Here is a 17,106-nt window from a genome sequence, read left to right as displayed (position 1 = left end):
GGCAGGCAACTGTGATTCTGTTGTGTTCACCACTCATTTGAAGGGCCCCATCCATCATCATTTCTAGGCCTTTTCTGATGCAATGTAGCTTGTTCTTTGTCTTTCTTAAAAACTGAATGGCTGTTAAATTATCCATTTATCTTCCTTCAGATTTTCTGTTCAGTTTCTCAGACCCTCTCAGGGCTGTCTTTTCTACCTTGTTTGCTGACTTTTCATTCCATTTCCCCCGTTCTCCGAGGCATCTCGGTTCACCATGCTGTCCTTCAAAACAAACTCCCTGGTTCAGTCAGCTTTCTGCTTGCTGGAAATCTGCCTCACTACTTGCGTAGACTTCCTTTTCAAATTCTGTCCCTTCAGGATAGCTTTGAACTCTCTGAGATAAAACGTTTCAGACTTTCCCCATAGATGGCAGGGTGTTTGGGGACAAACCATCACTGAAGGTCAAAAGTCTTGGGCTGTACACCAGCTCTGCCACTAATAAGTCGCGTCACAAGTGACCTTTCAAGTCTCCGCTTTCCCGACCCACAGATTATTTGCAAGCTCACTTCTTGTCAAGAATCTTCATATCACAACAGCATGTTGTCTTTGTGTACAGTGACCCACTGAGGATGCAAAGTTTGTGGCACATTAAGGCCTACACACACTCTCTCTCTCAGGTGGCAGCAGGAGTCCAGATTTGGAAACAGAAAGAATCTAAGCTCTGTCCCTTAATAGCTGTGTCTTCTTGGGCAAGATACAGAAACTCTCCAGCCTCAGCTTTCACATCTGGAAAAGGGGGATGATAGTAGTATCTGGCTTGCTACCCCTAAGTGGATTGCATCAGATAATGCTTGGAAGGTCAGACTGGTGCGTGGCACATAGTACGCGCTCAGGAATGTTATTAGAGACTCACAACATCTTAGTAAGCTAGGCAGTTGGGCTGTTATTCCAATTTACAACACCGGCCTCTGAAGCGTAGGGGTCATATTAATGACAGTAACAATAATAATGACTCACATGTATGGAGGGCATTAACCTATCATGTTTATTCTTCCCAAAGTATTTCTACTCGCCGCCTCTCCCTCGGTTCAGACTCTTGGAAAGGTTGGTATTAACTATCATCAATTCCCTTTGCTCCAAGAAAAGAGTCCCTTTGTAAGACCAAAGACCTTTAAAATGTAGCAGAGTGGAGATACTTTCGGTCCAACCTACAGGCTTGTGGTGATCACCATACAAAGTCCAAGGAGGGGTGCCTGGGTGGCTCAGTTGGTTAAGCATCTGCCTTTGGCTCAGGTCCTGATCCCAGGATCCTGGGATCAAGCCCCCGTTAGGCTCCCTGCTCAAGGAGGAGTCTGCACCTGTCTCTCTCTCTGCCCCTCCCTCTGCTTGTGCTCTGTGAAATAAATAAATAAAATCTTTTAAAGAAAGAAGTCGGAGGATAGCAAGCTTTAGATTTTATGAGTGTGGAGGGCGGCTTTGAAAGAGGATGCTTATAAAAACACTCAGCTCCTACTGGCCCGTCGTAGGTCTCATTTCTGTTTCCCTCTGTCGTGTCCTCTGTGGGTCTGCGTTGCTCTCTTTCTCCTTTCCTACTTAGTTTTTGGCCTTTCAGAGCATCTGTAGCACTAAGATTATGGAGGACATAGGAAGGCGAGGACTTGGAGAATTACTCTTCCTTTTCTGTTATTTTATGGTTCTGTAGTTTATCCTTCCCTTTGCTTGTAGGAGGCAACGGCTGGTAGGCTGAAACTCCCCCTAATCAACCGGGGTGATTGTGAACAGCTAGTATAACCTCCCTACTTTCTCAGCCGTGAAATAAAGACAGAAATGCTAACGCCCGCCACAGGGCAACTCGGGAATGGTGGCTTATTTCAGGGCACGCGGAAAGCACACGCCGCAGAGGGGACGCAAGAGCTTCCCAGCGGCGCGGCGACAACCCACTCTTTTCCCGTCTCTGCCCCCGTCCTTGCTGGCTGTGTTGCCAAGGCCGTCCTGTGGGGTCTCCACGCAGCTGAGGAACAGCCTGCACGAGGGCGGAGGGCGGTGGCATTGTGTGTGCGGGGCATTGCTGCTGAACCACAGATGCGATGAATGCAAATCAGTGTAATGTGCTGATGAAGGAAAATGCAGGGGGGCCCTGAGGCTCTGTCTCTGCCTCCAGGGAGCAAACCGAGCTTTTACCAGGAGCCTGTCATCTGAGCGGATTCCTCAAGGAAGAGTAGGGTTTGCTGGGGGAGAAGAGGGAAAGGTAGTGTGGGCAGCGAGAGCTGTGTGAGCAAAGGCATGGTGTGCGAGCGTGCACGCACATGTGCGTGTGTGCACATGCGTGTGTCACACCAGTGGAGTGGCAGTTTGGGAAATGGCTGGTGGCCGGTTACTTCAAGAGCAGAGGGGACGGAGGAAGGAGGGAGAGAAGGTGAGCAGAGGAAGGTCAGACGTGCCAGCTTTGACTTTTCCCTCCAAGAACCGGGAGGGAGGTTGTGTCTGAAGGACCCGCGATCAAATTTGCTTTAGGAGGATAACTCCCCAGTTGATTTTGCGGATGGGACCGAGGGCATGAAGCTGGAGAGGGCCTGCTGAGTGTGCCAAGGTCTGAGTGGGGACAGAGGACCCAGAGGAAGGAGAAAAGTCATGATGTGGCAATGAGAAAATAATAACCGGCACCTGGTCTTGTTTTATAATGTATTTCCGGTCTTATCGATGATACCAGGTTTTTTAAAGTTGTCTTCTTTTGTTTGTATTTACTGTATACTCTGAATTCCTTTTTCCCTTCGTGTCTTTTGATTTGCTTCCAATCCTTCATATTGGAGGCTCTCCTGAAACAGCCAGTGGTCCTTCTCTGTTTGCATAATTCAAGCACAAGTCACGGAAAGAGAGATCCCAGGCTGTGTGGCTGGCGGGACAAGAAGGGCAGAAGCTGTGGGGGGCTGTGTGTGCGCTGACCCCTGAGCTTCATTCAAAGGGCATCCTTCGGGGAGCTGACTCCCTCTGAGAGCGTCCCAGGTGCAAGTACGTGCAGATCCTTTCTCTGAGGCCACCGTTTCTCTCAAGAAGAATCCCACTTTTCTGCTCCTGGGCTCTCTGGCTGTTGGCATCCTGGGTGTGGGGTAGGAGGGCACCTGGGGGTCCAGGCAGTCATTCCACAGACTTCTAATTTCAGTCATGAATTCTCTGGATGAGTGCTCTGTGGGAAGAGCTTTCTGGTCTCCCGGCTGGCAGCGGGGACAGAGGCGGTTTACCTTCGCCCTGTGTGTACTGAGGTTCCATTCACCGGCTTCTAACCTTTCTGTTTATTTCCAGGCTTATGCCATCACCTCATTGTTGTGGATCAAATTGTGCCCACACCTCCCCTAAAGATATGCTGAAGTCCTCACCGCTGCTACCTGGGGATGTGACCTTATTTGGAAATTGGGTCTTTGCAGATGTAATCAGGTTAAGATGAAGTCATATTGGATGGGACAAGCCCTAAATCCAATGGCTGGTGTCCTTATAAGAAAGGCCAGATGACGATACAGGGACACAGACATGGGAGAAGAATGTCACGTGAAGACAGAGGTGGAAATTGGAGTGATGCATTCAGAAGCCGAGTAATACCAAGGATTTCTGGTAACCACCAGAAGCTAAGAGAAAGGCATGGAACAGTTTCTCTCTCAGAACCTCCAGAAGGAACCAACCCTGCCACACCTTGATTTTGGGCTTCTAACCTCAAGATCTGTGAGAGAATAGATTTCTGTTGTTGTAAGCCACCCAGTTTGTTGTACTTCTTAGCCCTGGAAAACTAATACACCCCCTCTTGGTGTACTGGGCCCCTCTGAGTCTTAAGCCTCTCAGGAGCGCCTTCTGAACGACAGATCAGCTCACTTGCATCTGCAGATGTTCTGGGATGATAGTTCCTTGCCAACTTTTAATATTGGAGGAGATCTTATATCCTCTCACATTCTGTTGTCCTTGAGAGTTGTTTTTTTTTTAAGAAATATAACTTCATTATTTTGAATCACGCTTAATAGTTTTAAATAAGTCAATAAAATACTGAACAAAGGTGTTCATTTCAGAATTATCCCTTTTAGCAAAAAGAAAGAAGAAAGTAGGTAATGACTGAATAAATTATGACAAGTCAACTGACTGGAATACCAGGCTGCTGTTTCAAAGGATAACATGAAAATTGGCTTAGGAATGTGGGTACATGTTAGAACGTTATGTTACGTGACCAAAACAGAATACACTAGTATCTCTGTGTAAATTCATATTTCCATGTGGACAATAGCATAAAGGGTTACCACAGGAAGAAGAGAATGTGAGGTCCTTATTCCTCCTAACAGCCTGCTCTTAATGATTCAAGTATTCTGGAAGGCGATATGTTTTCTCTACCATGTTCCTTATTTCCTTGTTAGCAGAGTTCTTAACATCCTTACTTATACTAACAGTCTGTTCAAGGGAATCTATGTTTTTTTTAAGATCATGTTCCTCAAAACTTTTTCACCTTCTTTTCAATACCCAAGAAAGTTTAAACCTTTTAAAAAATTCCTTTATTAAAAAAAAATTCCTTTATTATTATGTTAATGGAATTCTCAGAAGGATAAGGAGATAACTAGTGAGGCCAGTCTGCCATCTTCTATTGGCAATGTCAACCTGCTTTGCAAGGGAAAGTGTTAGGTCAAGAACAGCTTAACATAACATGTTCCTTGAGAGAATTTTCTATAGTAACCAGCTAAACAGAATCCATGAGCCCATTTGGTCTTCGAGGCATTGCTCTCCCTGGAATCCCTGCTCTGGTCCTTGTATTCTCCCCTCTGAAGGATTCAGAGTTTCATTCTGTAAATGGGAAGTTTACAAAGATAGAGTGCTACTGGCCAGAACTGAATCAGTTTTTACTTCCTCAGGGCAGTATAGTGAGAAGAAGCAGCAGAAGAAGACAGAGAGGACTTGGATTCGAATTTCCGGCTCTATTCTGTATTAACTGCTTCACTAGAACTAAGTCCATTAACTTCTGTAGCTTTCACTTTTCTCATATGTTAAACTTAGACCATTAGACATTATAAGATCCAGGATGAAGTATTTTCTTCTTCACAGTTAGGGTCAAATTAAACTGTATCTCTAAAAGTACCTTGTAAACGTAGTCAGTGTTCAACAAATATTTGCTTTCTGAAAAAAATGTGCATTAGGATACCCCATGTCTGTCAGGACTCTAATACTGAATGCCTTCTTTTCCAAGCATTCAGTCTGGTAGAAGTCTTTAACTTTGTTTTAGACCCTGGCTAACAAGTCAACCGTTGGGCTGCCATATTGGTTGGTCTGTGAGGTGGAGAACCTGGCTCTCTCTGGCCACATGGCCATCTAGCCTCTGCTTGCTAGATGAGCCAATGTGCCTTGAGTGATTTATTTCATATTTTTATGGCTGAAGCTCAGATAATTAAATATAAGAGTTGTGATGGCTGGTCATCCAGATAGTGCCTCCTTGAATTCTCTTAGGAAACATTTCAAGTAGTACAGAAGATTCTGTTTGGCAATAGCATAATAAGAATGCTTTATGTTTATCTCATGCCTCACTTCCCACGAGCTCAAGCCATGCTGACCTTCCAAATGCACATTAAATTGCAGAAATTTCGGAGAGGCACTTACAGTGCAAAAAACAATCTTTAAAAGAGGCCTTGATTCATTTCCTGGTGGAAGAATGCAATTTTCTTCTCTCTCTCTCTCTCTCTTGCCTTCCCACTCTCCCTCTCTCTTTTCCTCTTTTCCTGAAGAGATTCAAAGAAGAGAGAACCATGAAAGAGGTAAATCAGCTTTTAAAATATGTTTTCTAAAGGTGCTGGGAAACAATGTAAGAGGATATTCCAGGCCTTGTATGGACTTGAGGTAAGTCATTTTTAGCTTCTTGATTCTCAAGCAGAAACCCTTTCAAATGAGTTATTTATGCTGATCAGCCAGATAAGGAGAAGTAGATCTTATCTTGAATTCTACCTTCAGAAGCCTTGAGGTTATTTATATATTATCTTTTTTTTTTAAACCAGATTACAGCATTTTAATATGGATTCATCATGGCAGTTTTGAACTCACAAAATGCACATGAATAGGAATAGATTAAGTGCTATTGTATAAAGAACAGTTTTTTTTAGATTTGCATGAAATGAAACAAATCAGGTCCATTTTATTTACAAGAAAATGTGCATAGAGCTGGTTGCTTTATCAAGCCAAACTCATTTTTGGAGGTGGAAAATTCTCTCTAAAATCAAACATCCTGGCACATCAGATATTCAGGAAGAACTCTAAGATGTAGCCAAGGGTGTGAGACGCCATCACCTGTCACATACCATGCTTCATGCAGGCAGCGACGTGAACTTGAATGCTGTTCTGTTAGTAAGTCCTCCAGCACTTCCCTCTTTGCAGCACATGATTATCTGACACTTGTAGTAGTGGTAACTGTTAGGAAATGTGGAATCTGAAAAGTCTTCTAAGTCAAAGAAAGATTACATTTTAATCGAAATAAACTTAGCATGTTTTATGGTATTATAATTTGATTATAATTTGAATATAATTCAATATATATTGGAATCACATGTATACAATGCATGACATAAATTCTTGAGATCCATATATATATCCATATCTATATGCTAGCTCTCTCTATTAATGTGAATATTAAAATAACTAGAAGACCATATTTTCTGCCAATGCTGGATAAAAGAAAATCTCATGTATTTCCTAGCTGAAAAAGTCAAAACCCTGAAAAATTCACAGCTATAAACTGGCCTTTTTATATGAGAATTAAGGGCCAATTCAACCATGATGAGAACTAAACCACTTTCTAAAAAGATATCATAGGCCATATACTTCAGATTATGGGCAGGAATAGAACAGTGCACACTCTGACGGAAGGTTTTATATATTTATAGATGATAATTTAACATGATGTTATAAACCCTACTTCGCACATTCTGCTGCTTATACTTAATTCTGTGGTGTTGCACCCATCATGCATTCCTCTGTTTCTTCATTCATTTGTTCCACAAATGTTCACGGAGCAGTGCTGGGCACTGTGTTGGGTACTGGGAACATGATGGTCCCCAGAAACCAGTCTACTGCGGAAGGCAGCCAGCCAGCCAGACACTCACAGTGGGGAGCATTAATGCGTGGTTATGAAGAGACAGACAGAGTGCCACAGAAATATCGGGGGGGGGGGGAGCTTTTCCAAGTAGAAAGGAGAGGGAGGGAAGCACAGCAAAGGCCGGGGAAGAAGAGGGCTGGGAGGCCTGTGCTTTGGGACAAAGGGCATCTGGCTGAGGAAGCGGGTGAGGCAACGGCAGATGAGGCCAAGAGGCCGGGGGCCTCAGGAAGGTGCCCCAGAACACCAAAGCAAGAAATCCAGAAGGGATCTTACAGATGGTAACCTCAACCGAGGTTTTTAAGCAGGGGGAGCAGTGATCCAGTTTTTTAAAAGGAAGATCACTGGCCAAAGTTCGCAGGACAGGCCATTGTGGAAGGGCCTAGAAACTGCCTAAGACGGACACTTCCGAATGTTCACATTCCTCTGCCATTTGTATTTGACTGATAGGACCTGGAAAATTGTGAAGCAAATGGGTTTTACTATCAGCACTCAGATTTAGGTATAAAATATGTGACAAGGACAATATTTTGAAAATCTTAAACCCATGTGTTTTTGTTCTGCTTGAATCGTCATGCCCGTGGCCTCCCACCCATTAACTCAGTAGGCGCCCCTCCTGCAGGCAAATGGCAGTTCCTGTCAGAAACAGCAAACTGTCAGCGTTTGGCGTTGAGAGACTATAATCCTGAATGCCAGCTTTGTGTGGTGAGAGAGGGGGTGTCTATATCCCAGAATTCTCCTTGACCTATTAAGAACCAAATCTGGCTATGTCAGATCACCCAGTCTGACCACAAAATTCTAGCGCAGACAGCACAGGGGAGACCATATAAGGGTAGCTCCCATCAGACAAGAAAAAAAGAAGTTAAAAAACTTTCCACGCTGGGGAGGGGGGGCAGCAGGGGGAAAGCAGCAATGCGGGCAGAGGAGGAGGAGCGGGAAAGAAAGAGAAGAGAAAGAGGGAATGGAGAGAGACAGAAAGGGGGTGGTGGTGGTGAGAAAGGGAAAATGAGAAGTGAGTGTCTTGGCTTTCTATACCTTGGGGGACAAAGCCTGGGGGGGGGGGTTGGTCAAGGGAGGGCTTGTTTCTTGACTCTCAGAGCCTAATTCAGGAAAATGACAGAATTTTCCTAGAACAAGCAGGCACTGCCCTCAGACAGCTTATTAGAAAGGACAGAAGAAGTTGTGTGGACTGCGGGGTGAGGAGAAAGTAGCTGGGAGCTCGTGGGTGGGTGGTCCACAGGAGCTGAGCACTTGGCGAGAGAAGCAGCTCACTAGATCTGACTAGAGGAAGCTGGTGGGGGCTTACCGGGAGATGTTAGCAGCCACAGCCAGTGGCCAGGGCCTCCACCAAGTGCACGTCACACCCTCGGTTACGTGGAGGGCAGCAAGACATCATGCGAAGCCCTGACTGGCCACCTCTCAGAGCCCTGTTAGACCCAACAAGCAGCATGTGTGCTTGGGTCCCTCTCCCAGACGCTCACAGAGGGCTCACAAGGAGAGGGGAGCCCCTCTGGCCCCAGATGGCAGCAGGGAAGAAGAAATAGCTTCGGTTCGGAATTATTCACATTTTGGTTTTAACCAGAAAAAATTGTGATATTTTTAGTTGTCAAGTTTAAGTACCAGTCCCTGACTGCCTCCCCTCCCCCAATTACCAGGAAAAGTGGAGCCAGACGGATAAATTATAGAGAATGTAGGAAGTTATTTCTCTCTCTCTCTCTCTTGTTTTTTGAGTTACACACAATGTCATTCCTTGTAAAGACTAGTAAGAAATTAGCCCAACTATCTCTTCCTGTCATCCACAAGAATACTAAATATTGTAGAGAAAATATTTATAGAAAACTGATTTGGGTGGTGTCCTTTTTTTAAAAAAAAAGTGTCTGATGAAATAATTCCTCCCTGTATCCACATTCTATTCCTTATAGGTTTTTTTTTAAAGGTAGATTTATTTTTTTTTTAAGATTTTATTTATGTATTTGACAGACAGAGATCACAAGTAGGCAGAGAGGCAGGCGGCGGCGGGGGGGCGGGGGGGGGTGCAGCGGTGCGGGGAGGGAGCACTGAGCAGAGAGCAGATGCAGGTCTTGATTCCAGGACCCTGAGATCATAACCTGAGCCGAAGGCAAAGGCTTTAACCCACTAAGCCACCCAGGCGCTCCTCCTTATAAGTTTTTAAGAGGAAGAGTGACTAGTTATATTAGTCACTATAGAATATAATTAGTTATATTCTAACTAGTCACTCCGTAGCTCATTACTTATTCTTTTTTAAAAAAATTAGGCACAAGGCATGAGCCATCTGTGGAATTTTAAATTGTTTTTAAAGAACTTTTTAAAAAGTCCAACAAAATCATCCTATCACTTTATAGCCTCTTTTCCAATTTATCAATTCTAATTCCCATTCTTTACAATTTTAATTATATCTTAAAGATTCTTTCCTTCCTTCTTTCAGAGAGCTTATTAATAATTGTATCCGGTGAATGTATTTTTCAAAACAGCATTACAACTGAAGGCAGAAAAAAAGTCAAAAGCTACTGTAATCAGAACATCAGAATCTCTGCCTGTTGCAGGAACCCCATGGCATTTTTATAAAGAGGCAATACTCTCGCAGAATCTTCCTTCCTCTGATGGAGACAGGGAATTATTCTGGCTAGATCCTGTCCAGGTCAAGTCCTTCGGCAATGTCTGTGAAAAAAGCCATCCCCAAATCAAGAACCTGTTTGGGATGTGCTGAAAATACGATTACGTTCATAATAAAAATTAAGTCCCTCAACCCTTAACAACAGAAGATTTATAACACCTCTGCGCATCATTGAGATTCTAGGTACACTGAGGTTTGATTAAGTCGCGAATGAAAACAAAGGGCAGAAACGTTGCTTGCTGTTGCAAAGACAAGCTCAGTGTGATGTTGCCACATCAGGTTTTCTGTTTACCCCTAAGGCTGGTGCAGCAATGACTTCAAAGTTTGATGGTGTCTTTTTTTTTTTCTTTTTCTTCTTTCTTCCTTTCTATTTTTTCTCCCTCCAAAGACGTTGAGCAGCAGGCTAATGGATCCCCAGCAGGGTGCAAAGACAGCAGAAAGCACGGGAATCAGATGTCAATGTGTTCCTTCAAGATACCCTGCTAGGACAGAGCTAACTAACCAGGGTTTAGTCTCCTCTTGGGGCACACGCTCTGATGCTTCCCTGCCCACTCTCGACTTCCTATATGCTTCCTGATTAAAATGCTGTCACAGATAAATCATGACTTCTGCCTGTGAGGACCATTTTCCATTTTCTTTAAAGAAAAGTTTGGAGCCATCGGATTAAAAAGATGAGCAAGTTCTGGAGAATTATATACTCACATGTAAATATATGTATACAAGTGGGTCGTATCTCCCAACTCCATAACTAGTCAGAGATCTGGGCGTGTTCTCTGCATGCTTCTTCCCTATGCACTGCTTTGTTGATATACTTTTTTATATATTTTCTCTCGGTCACTTCCAGTCAATCACTAGATTACTTAGGTCGCTTCCTAATGAATAGATTTTAGGAGGACTGGAGGAGTTAGCCTGGTTTTCCTTCACCATAGGAACCAATTGGCTGCAAACTGAAGTTGTCTCAGAGATGAGTTTTAATTTTAAATGCAGCAGGCGTCCAAAATGTAGTTTGTGGGAGTTCCCACCTAGGCACACAAATGAGTAGCCCTTCAGGCGCCTGGGAATAGTGATAATCTACCCCCGGCTCAGAGGGACATAACTCAGCAAACTGAAATGAACGAGGAAAGTGCTTGATCTATTTTCATAACTGACAAACACAACCTTTTCAAAACCACGAAGTGAAACCAATTTACTCAGTGAGAGTCAATGAAGTTCAAAAAGCAACTTATGGAATGGGAGAAGATATTTGCAAATGTTTTATCAGATAAAGGGCTAGTGCCCCCAAATCCATAAAGAACTTATCAAACTCAACACCCAAGAAACAAAAGACATGAACAGACATTTCTCCAAAGAAGACATACACATGGGCAACAGACACATGAAAAGATGCTCAACATCACTCAGCATCAGGGAAATACAAATCAAAACCACAATGAGATACCACCTCACACCAGTCAGAGTGGCTGAAATTAACCAGTCAGGAAATGACAGATGTTGGCGACGATGCCGAGAAAGGGGAACCCTTCTACACTGTTGGTGGGAATGCAAGCTTGTGCAGCCGCTCTGGAAAACAGTATGGAGGTTCCTCAAGACATTGAAAATAGAGCTACCATACGACCCAGCAGTTATACTATTAGGTATTTACCCCAAAGATACAGATGTAGTGACCTTCAGATACACTGCACCCCAATATCCATAGCAGCAATGTCCACCATAGCCAAACTATGGAAAGAACCAAAATGTCCATCAACATTGACAGAAGAATGGATAGAGAAGATGTGGTACACACACACACATGCATACACACGCATGCACTGGAATATTACTAAGCCATCAGAAAGAATGAAATCTTGCCATTTGCAACAATGTGGAGAGAACTAGAGGGCATTATGCTAAGGGAAAAAAGTCATCCAGAGAAAGGCAAACACTAAATGATCTTACTCATATGTGGAATTTAAGGAACAAAACGGGAAGGGAAGGAAAAATAAAATAAGATGAAAACAGAGAGGGAGGCAAACCACCGACCCATGCTTTGGCTAGCTTCCACCCTCCCTAGAGGGCATCTCTCCACACTGCTCCCCCCCCCCCCCCCCCCCCCCCCCCGCCCAGCACAGGTATTCGTTCCAGCTCTATCCACAAGTAACTGTTTGCCTAGGGCGCCACATGAGGCTTCTTGCGACCCACACAGCTCCACCTCGAGGTCAGGGCCCTGGCCATGAAAAGGAAAGTTCTTTGTCTCCTATGTACTATTCTGTATTCTTTTGCCCTGTGCCTAGACTGACCTAGCAAGGACACCCTGGATTCCTGTGCTCTACGATTCAGACCAGGTCATTTCAGATCAGTCTCTTTTTGGGATGCCTACCACCTGCATACTTTCCCATGTGTTTTCTATCCTCTCAGACTCTTCATTATTAGACGTTCATGGTCAAGACCTCAGACTGGCCTGTCAGCGACAAGAGTTCCTGCAGACATTTGCCTCAACGACTAATGTCACATCAATGATGTTCCTTGCTCCGTGAATTGTCTCGTCAACGTTTTGTATCTTTGCACTGATGGTGATTCCTGCCCACTGACACAGTCCCTTTCATTTCGGGAGCTTGACAGTTAATGTCAGTTTACCCACTTAAATAAAAGACAAGTCCCAACCCCCCAATTGCATGAAATGGGGCAAAATAGGGACTCTTGGAGAGGATACTTAAAACTGCTTGACAAAGTTTCAGCTTGAGGGCTTTTTTGAAATATTGGTTTCAAAGACTTATTCACAGAAGTTATAATTTACAAATAAAATCTGTTTTTATTTTTTTTACTTACTAATTTATTTATTATTATTTCTTAAAGATTTTAAAATTTATTTTAGAGAGTGAGCGAGGGGAAGAGAGGGAACAGAGGAAGAGGGAGAGAGAGATCTTAAGCAGAATCCCCACTGAGCGCAGAGCCCAACGTGGGACTTTATCTCACAACCTTGAGATCATGGCCTGAGCCAAAATCAAGAGCCGGATGCTCGACCGACTGAGCCACCCAGGTGCCCCTCTCTGTTATTTTAAAAAATAAGTGATGATAATACATTAAAAAATGAGCATGATTTTCATGCTTTGTTAACTAAGAAGATATCGCAGCAGAAATGAACATGAACTTTTACAAACTTTTCCAAAGAGCTCCTCCACATTCCTCTTTGTAATGCCAAGATTCTCTCATCAGTTTAATAAGAAAAGATTGTGGAAGAAATATCCGGCAGAGGTGGAATGGGTGGTCGAAAGGCTACTACATCAAAACCAAGGCCACGGATGGGTGAGACACAACTCTAGCTTGGTGGGAGTGTCACTTAAAGTGTCTGTAAGTTAAGTTTCTGTGGATAAAAATAGCAGACGTATCTAACCTCACAGAGAAGTAGTAAAGTGAAACAGGTGAGGAAAATCAGGAATGAAAGATAATCTGATGTGGTAGTGTTACTCCCTAAGTTCTGGGAAGTGCAGTTTTCAGTTTAAATTCAAGCACCTTCCTTTTTAAGCTAAAGATTTCAAAGTATTTAAGAGGAAGTATAAAATAAGCCCAGATGATTGTGAATCAGTACCCAAACAATGAAATCAGCATGGAAAAGCACATGAGACTGCTTTCCAGAATTTACTATAACTAATCACATAGGAAGGATGTGTGGACTTTGGGTCCATTCCAAAGTAGCTTTGCAAACTAATACTCAAAATTCATCAGTTATGCAATTACAAGTCTTCATCCTTCTAAACTTTACCCACAGTAAAATGAATTTATTCATGGTAAGAATTCATCCCATTTATTGCATAACTATGCACAGGAAATGGGATAAATTACAAATAGTTCAACATGTATAGTCAAGGTGAATTTGGCAAAGCAAGATATATCTGACCCAACAGCTGTGGGCTTTATACCTAGGGGCCCAGCATAAGCAGAGATCCAAGAGGAGCAAGGGTGGGAGGAGCGGACAGGAAGAAAAGGGAGTTAAAGATCCTCTTACAATACAGTACACATCACTCCTAATTTTTTCGCCCAGTTGTTCATTATTAAACAAAAGAACATTATGTGCCATTTAAAACTAAAATAATCTATTTTATTTATTTTTAAAATTTAAAAAAAAATATTTTATTTATTTATTTGACAGAGAGAGAGAGATCACAAGTAGGCAGAGAGGCAGGCACAGAGAGAGGGGGAAGCAGGCTCCCCCCGAGCAGAGAACTGGATGTGGGACTCGATCCCAGGACCTTGGGATCATGACCTGATCAGATCATGACCTGAGCTGAAGACAGAGGCTTAACCCACTGAGCTACCCAGGCGCCCCTAAAATAATCTATTTTAGATTATTTTAAAACTTTGTCTCATTTTTATGCTATCATGTATTTAATGGCTAACATAAAACAAAGAAATGAATTTATTTTTGGTGTTTATAGTCACTAAAAAGTTACATTTCCATCTTCAAGACAGTATTCTAGATTTTTTTTTTCTTTTTTAGCGTAATGTGACAGGGCTCAGCAGCTCCTAGAAGTACTAAAAACGAAGTAGTAGATAAGCCTGAAACTTAACGGTGGTGAGGTCCTTAAAAAACAATACTGTGTTTTTAATGGAGTTGCACAGGGTGAGAAACTCCAGCGGTTTTACGTTCCCTGCATGTGCTTCTCAGTCTGAAGTTAGAAAAGCAGCTCAGTCTGATCGAGCCGGGTAGGGGGTAAAGAACTCGCCAGGTTTTACACATGAAAGCAAACGCTTAGTCGTAGAATTAAAAGCCAGTGTACACTGAACTGTTGGTGTTAACCGAAGCCAACCCTGATCTGTACTCAAAACGTGAAGCGTGCACATTCAAAGCCGGGAACACTCGTCTTCTTGCCAGGAGCAGAGGCCTGAAACCCAGACAGCAGAGCTGGCAGGCACAGTGCACCTTGCTCAGAAGGTAGTGCTCAGCATTTGTCACAGGCATCTCAGAGAGGCAGACTTTGAAGATGGAAGGTTCTCTGAAAACTCTGGCCCAGACCATGGGGCCAGGCCAGAAAACCATGTTTCATGTTTTCCTGGAGCTCTTGTGTATCCCGTGATATTCACAGAAGTAAAAGAAAAATTGTAAAAAAAAAAAAAAAAAAAAAGAAAGAAAGAGAAAAAGGAAAAGACCCCCACAGTCAGATGTTCGAGAAATGTGGAATGAATCAAGGTTCAATGTGTTTCTTTCCTAAAGGACTCTCTGAGCCTTCAGGTTCCCTAGTTGTGGGGCCTGAGGGCTCTCTTTGAAGAGATATGTATTAGGCTGTGGCTCTGGGTCCTTGTGTTCCCTGGGACACAGCTTGGGAACTACTGAGATAAAACTTGATTAACCCTGGTTTGGAGAGGAGGGCTTCAAGGCCCATGGACAGTATGTCCTAGAAGGAGAACTCAGGCCTCCGGCCTCCTGGCACCAGCTTTTCCTAGGAGATGGTTAAAACCTGAGAAGAGACGGACCACAGCCAGAGTTCTTAGCAATGCCCATATCCTGGAGGTTCTCGGAAGGCTCGACCTTCGTGGAGTACATATGCCCTTCTCTCCCAGGTCAGTCGGGACACGTGGGCCCTCCCAGATCCTGATTACCTGATACAAAGGCATACAGATGCTATCAATCCACTCCAGTTGCAACCGGGGCAGTTCATCTTTCCGGTTCCGATCAAAAATCGCCTAGAATCGGGGAAGAGAAGCTTGCTTTATTACGTTGGAGTAGTTTACGGGTGCTTTGTCAAACACTTTGCCACAATGATCCAATTTTTACCAACTGAACACTTCACAAATCACAATCAGTCTTTACATGTACTTTTTTTTTTCCCTTTATCTATGATGAGAAGTAAAGTATTTTCACCTGTTTTTATGAGATTTGTAAGCGAATTTATTTGAACTTTATAGCACACAACTCCTTGGGGCCAAAATCTGCCTTCAGATACAGGTAATGGCCACTAAATCAAGTCTTCAGGTCACTGGGAATTGGGTACAAGTCAAGGGGAAGGGGATGGCTTTTATCGCCACAAAAGTAAAGCAGGCTTTTATTTTTATAGTGAAAGAAGGTGGGATAGATTAGAAAAGATCCTTAAAGCAGTTTGATTTTAAATAGAAACTATTTGTGTTAATTTTTCAGGCTGGGGTTTTGGTTTGACAACTTTGTGTGTTTCTCAACAAGGTTCTGTCATTAATAAAATCCTGAGCGTTTATCTACCATGGGATGGATGATGTGGTAGTTACCCATTCTTACCTCCTTCCCAGCCTTTAAACTTCATGATATTATAATGTTTGGAAAATTCGGGTATATTTTTCAAGAAAAAGAAGTGACATATGTCTGTTGGGCAGACATGAAAAGGGAACTGATCAACTGGAATTGGGGCTCACGTGGGTTCTTGAACAAAAACCGCCAGTTCTACTCCATCAAGCATGTCCCTCTGTCTGCAATCCACGAGTAAGGTCAGGCTCTAAGAAGCGACATTTCCCTACATTACTGTCTTTTTAAAAAGATTTTTTTATTTTTTATTAACATATAATGTATTATTTGCCCCAGGGGTACAGGTCTGTGAATTGTCAGGTTTACACAGTTCACAGCACTCAGCATAGCACATACCCTCCCCAATGTCCATAACCCAATGCATTACTGTCTTAAAGTAGGTTAGGTCTTTCCTCTATAGAGATAACATGTGGCATCTGCATCATTTTTGGTGTTTACATAGGTCACGAGGGCAGATCCAAGGCATTCCCTTGGTCTGGAGATATTGAAAAAGCCAGCATCCTTTGGACTTATGAGTGAGGGTGGGAGTGGGTAGGACAGAAATCACGAGCTGCCGAGGCTCACAGGAAGACAAAAGGGCAATGCCGAGGGAAATCTCTCTGAATCGGGGAGGAGGTCACTGACTCCCACAGGTTCTGCTCGTCCTTGTCTTGCAACGTGAAATGTGAAATACCAGGAAAGGGGACCAGGATCTGGAGAAGACTGACGTGTGCCAGGGGAAGGAAGGAATGGATCTTGTGAGTTGCAGTAGTCTTTGTCTGAAATGTTCCTTTAAAAATATTATTCTGGTACTTAATCTTGAGCTCTCAGAGTTGTCTGAGCTTTTCTTATTTACTTAAATACTATTTCTGGTGCACAGAACTATTTTGGGGGGGGGTTCAGTTCACGATTGGTTGTGCAACCATTACTACAGTCAATTTTAGAACATTTTAAATCACCCCAGCAAGAAATCCCATACCAATTAGCGGTCGCTCCTCATTGTCCCCCAAATTCCTAGCCTAAGGCGACCATGAGTCTATTTTTTGTTTATAGTTTCTGCACACTCATATAAATGGAATCGAATGATCTGTGGTCTTCTGTGACTGGCTTTCGCAGAGCATTTTCTGTTAAAGTTTCCTTCCTGCAGCACTCAGCAGCTCT

The 17,106-nt window shown here is 43.2% G+C and overlaps 1 protein-coding gene across 1 annotated transcript in view; it reads right to left on the bottom strand.

Annotated features, from left to right (window-relative positions):
- The window catches only part of PDE11A (phosphodiesterase 11A), a gene marked incomplete at both ends in the record, with an annotated part of 373,297 nt that overhangs the window by 14,626 nt on the left and 341,565 nt on the right, over nt 1-17,106 (bottom strand). Inside the window, one exon of the mRNA XM_080799405.1 lies at nt 15,294-15,377. Within this exon, the coding sequence (XP_080655531.1) occupies nt 15,294-15,377 (84 nt within the window). The remainder of the gene's footprint in view (nt 1-15,293; nt 15,378-17,106) is intronic.

The sequence above is a fragment of the Martes martes genome (genome assembly GCF_963455335.1).
Source record: "Martes martes genome assembly, chromosome: 3".
NCBI classification, from domain to species: Eukaryota; Metazoa; Chordata; class Mammalia; order Carnivora; family Mustelidae; genus Martes; species Martes martes.
The sequence above is the reverse complement of the archived record's forward strand: the minus strand, read 5'-3'. Positions and strand labels throughout refer to the sequence as shown.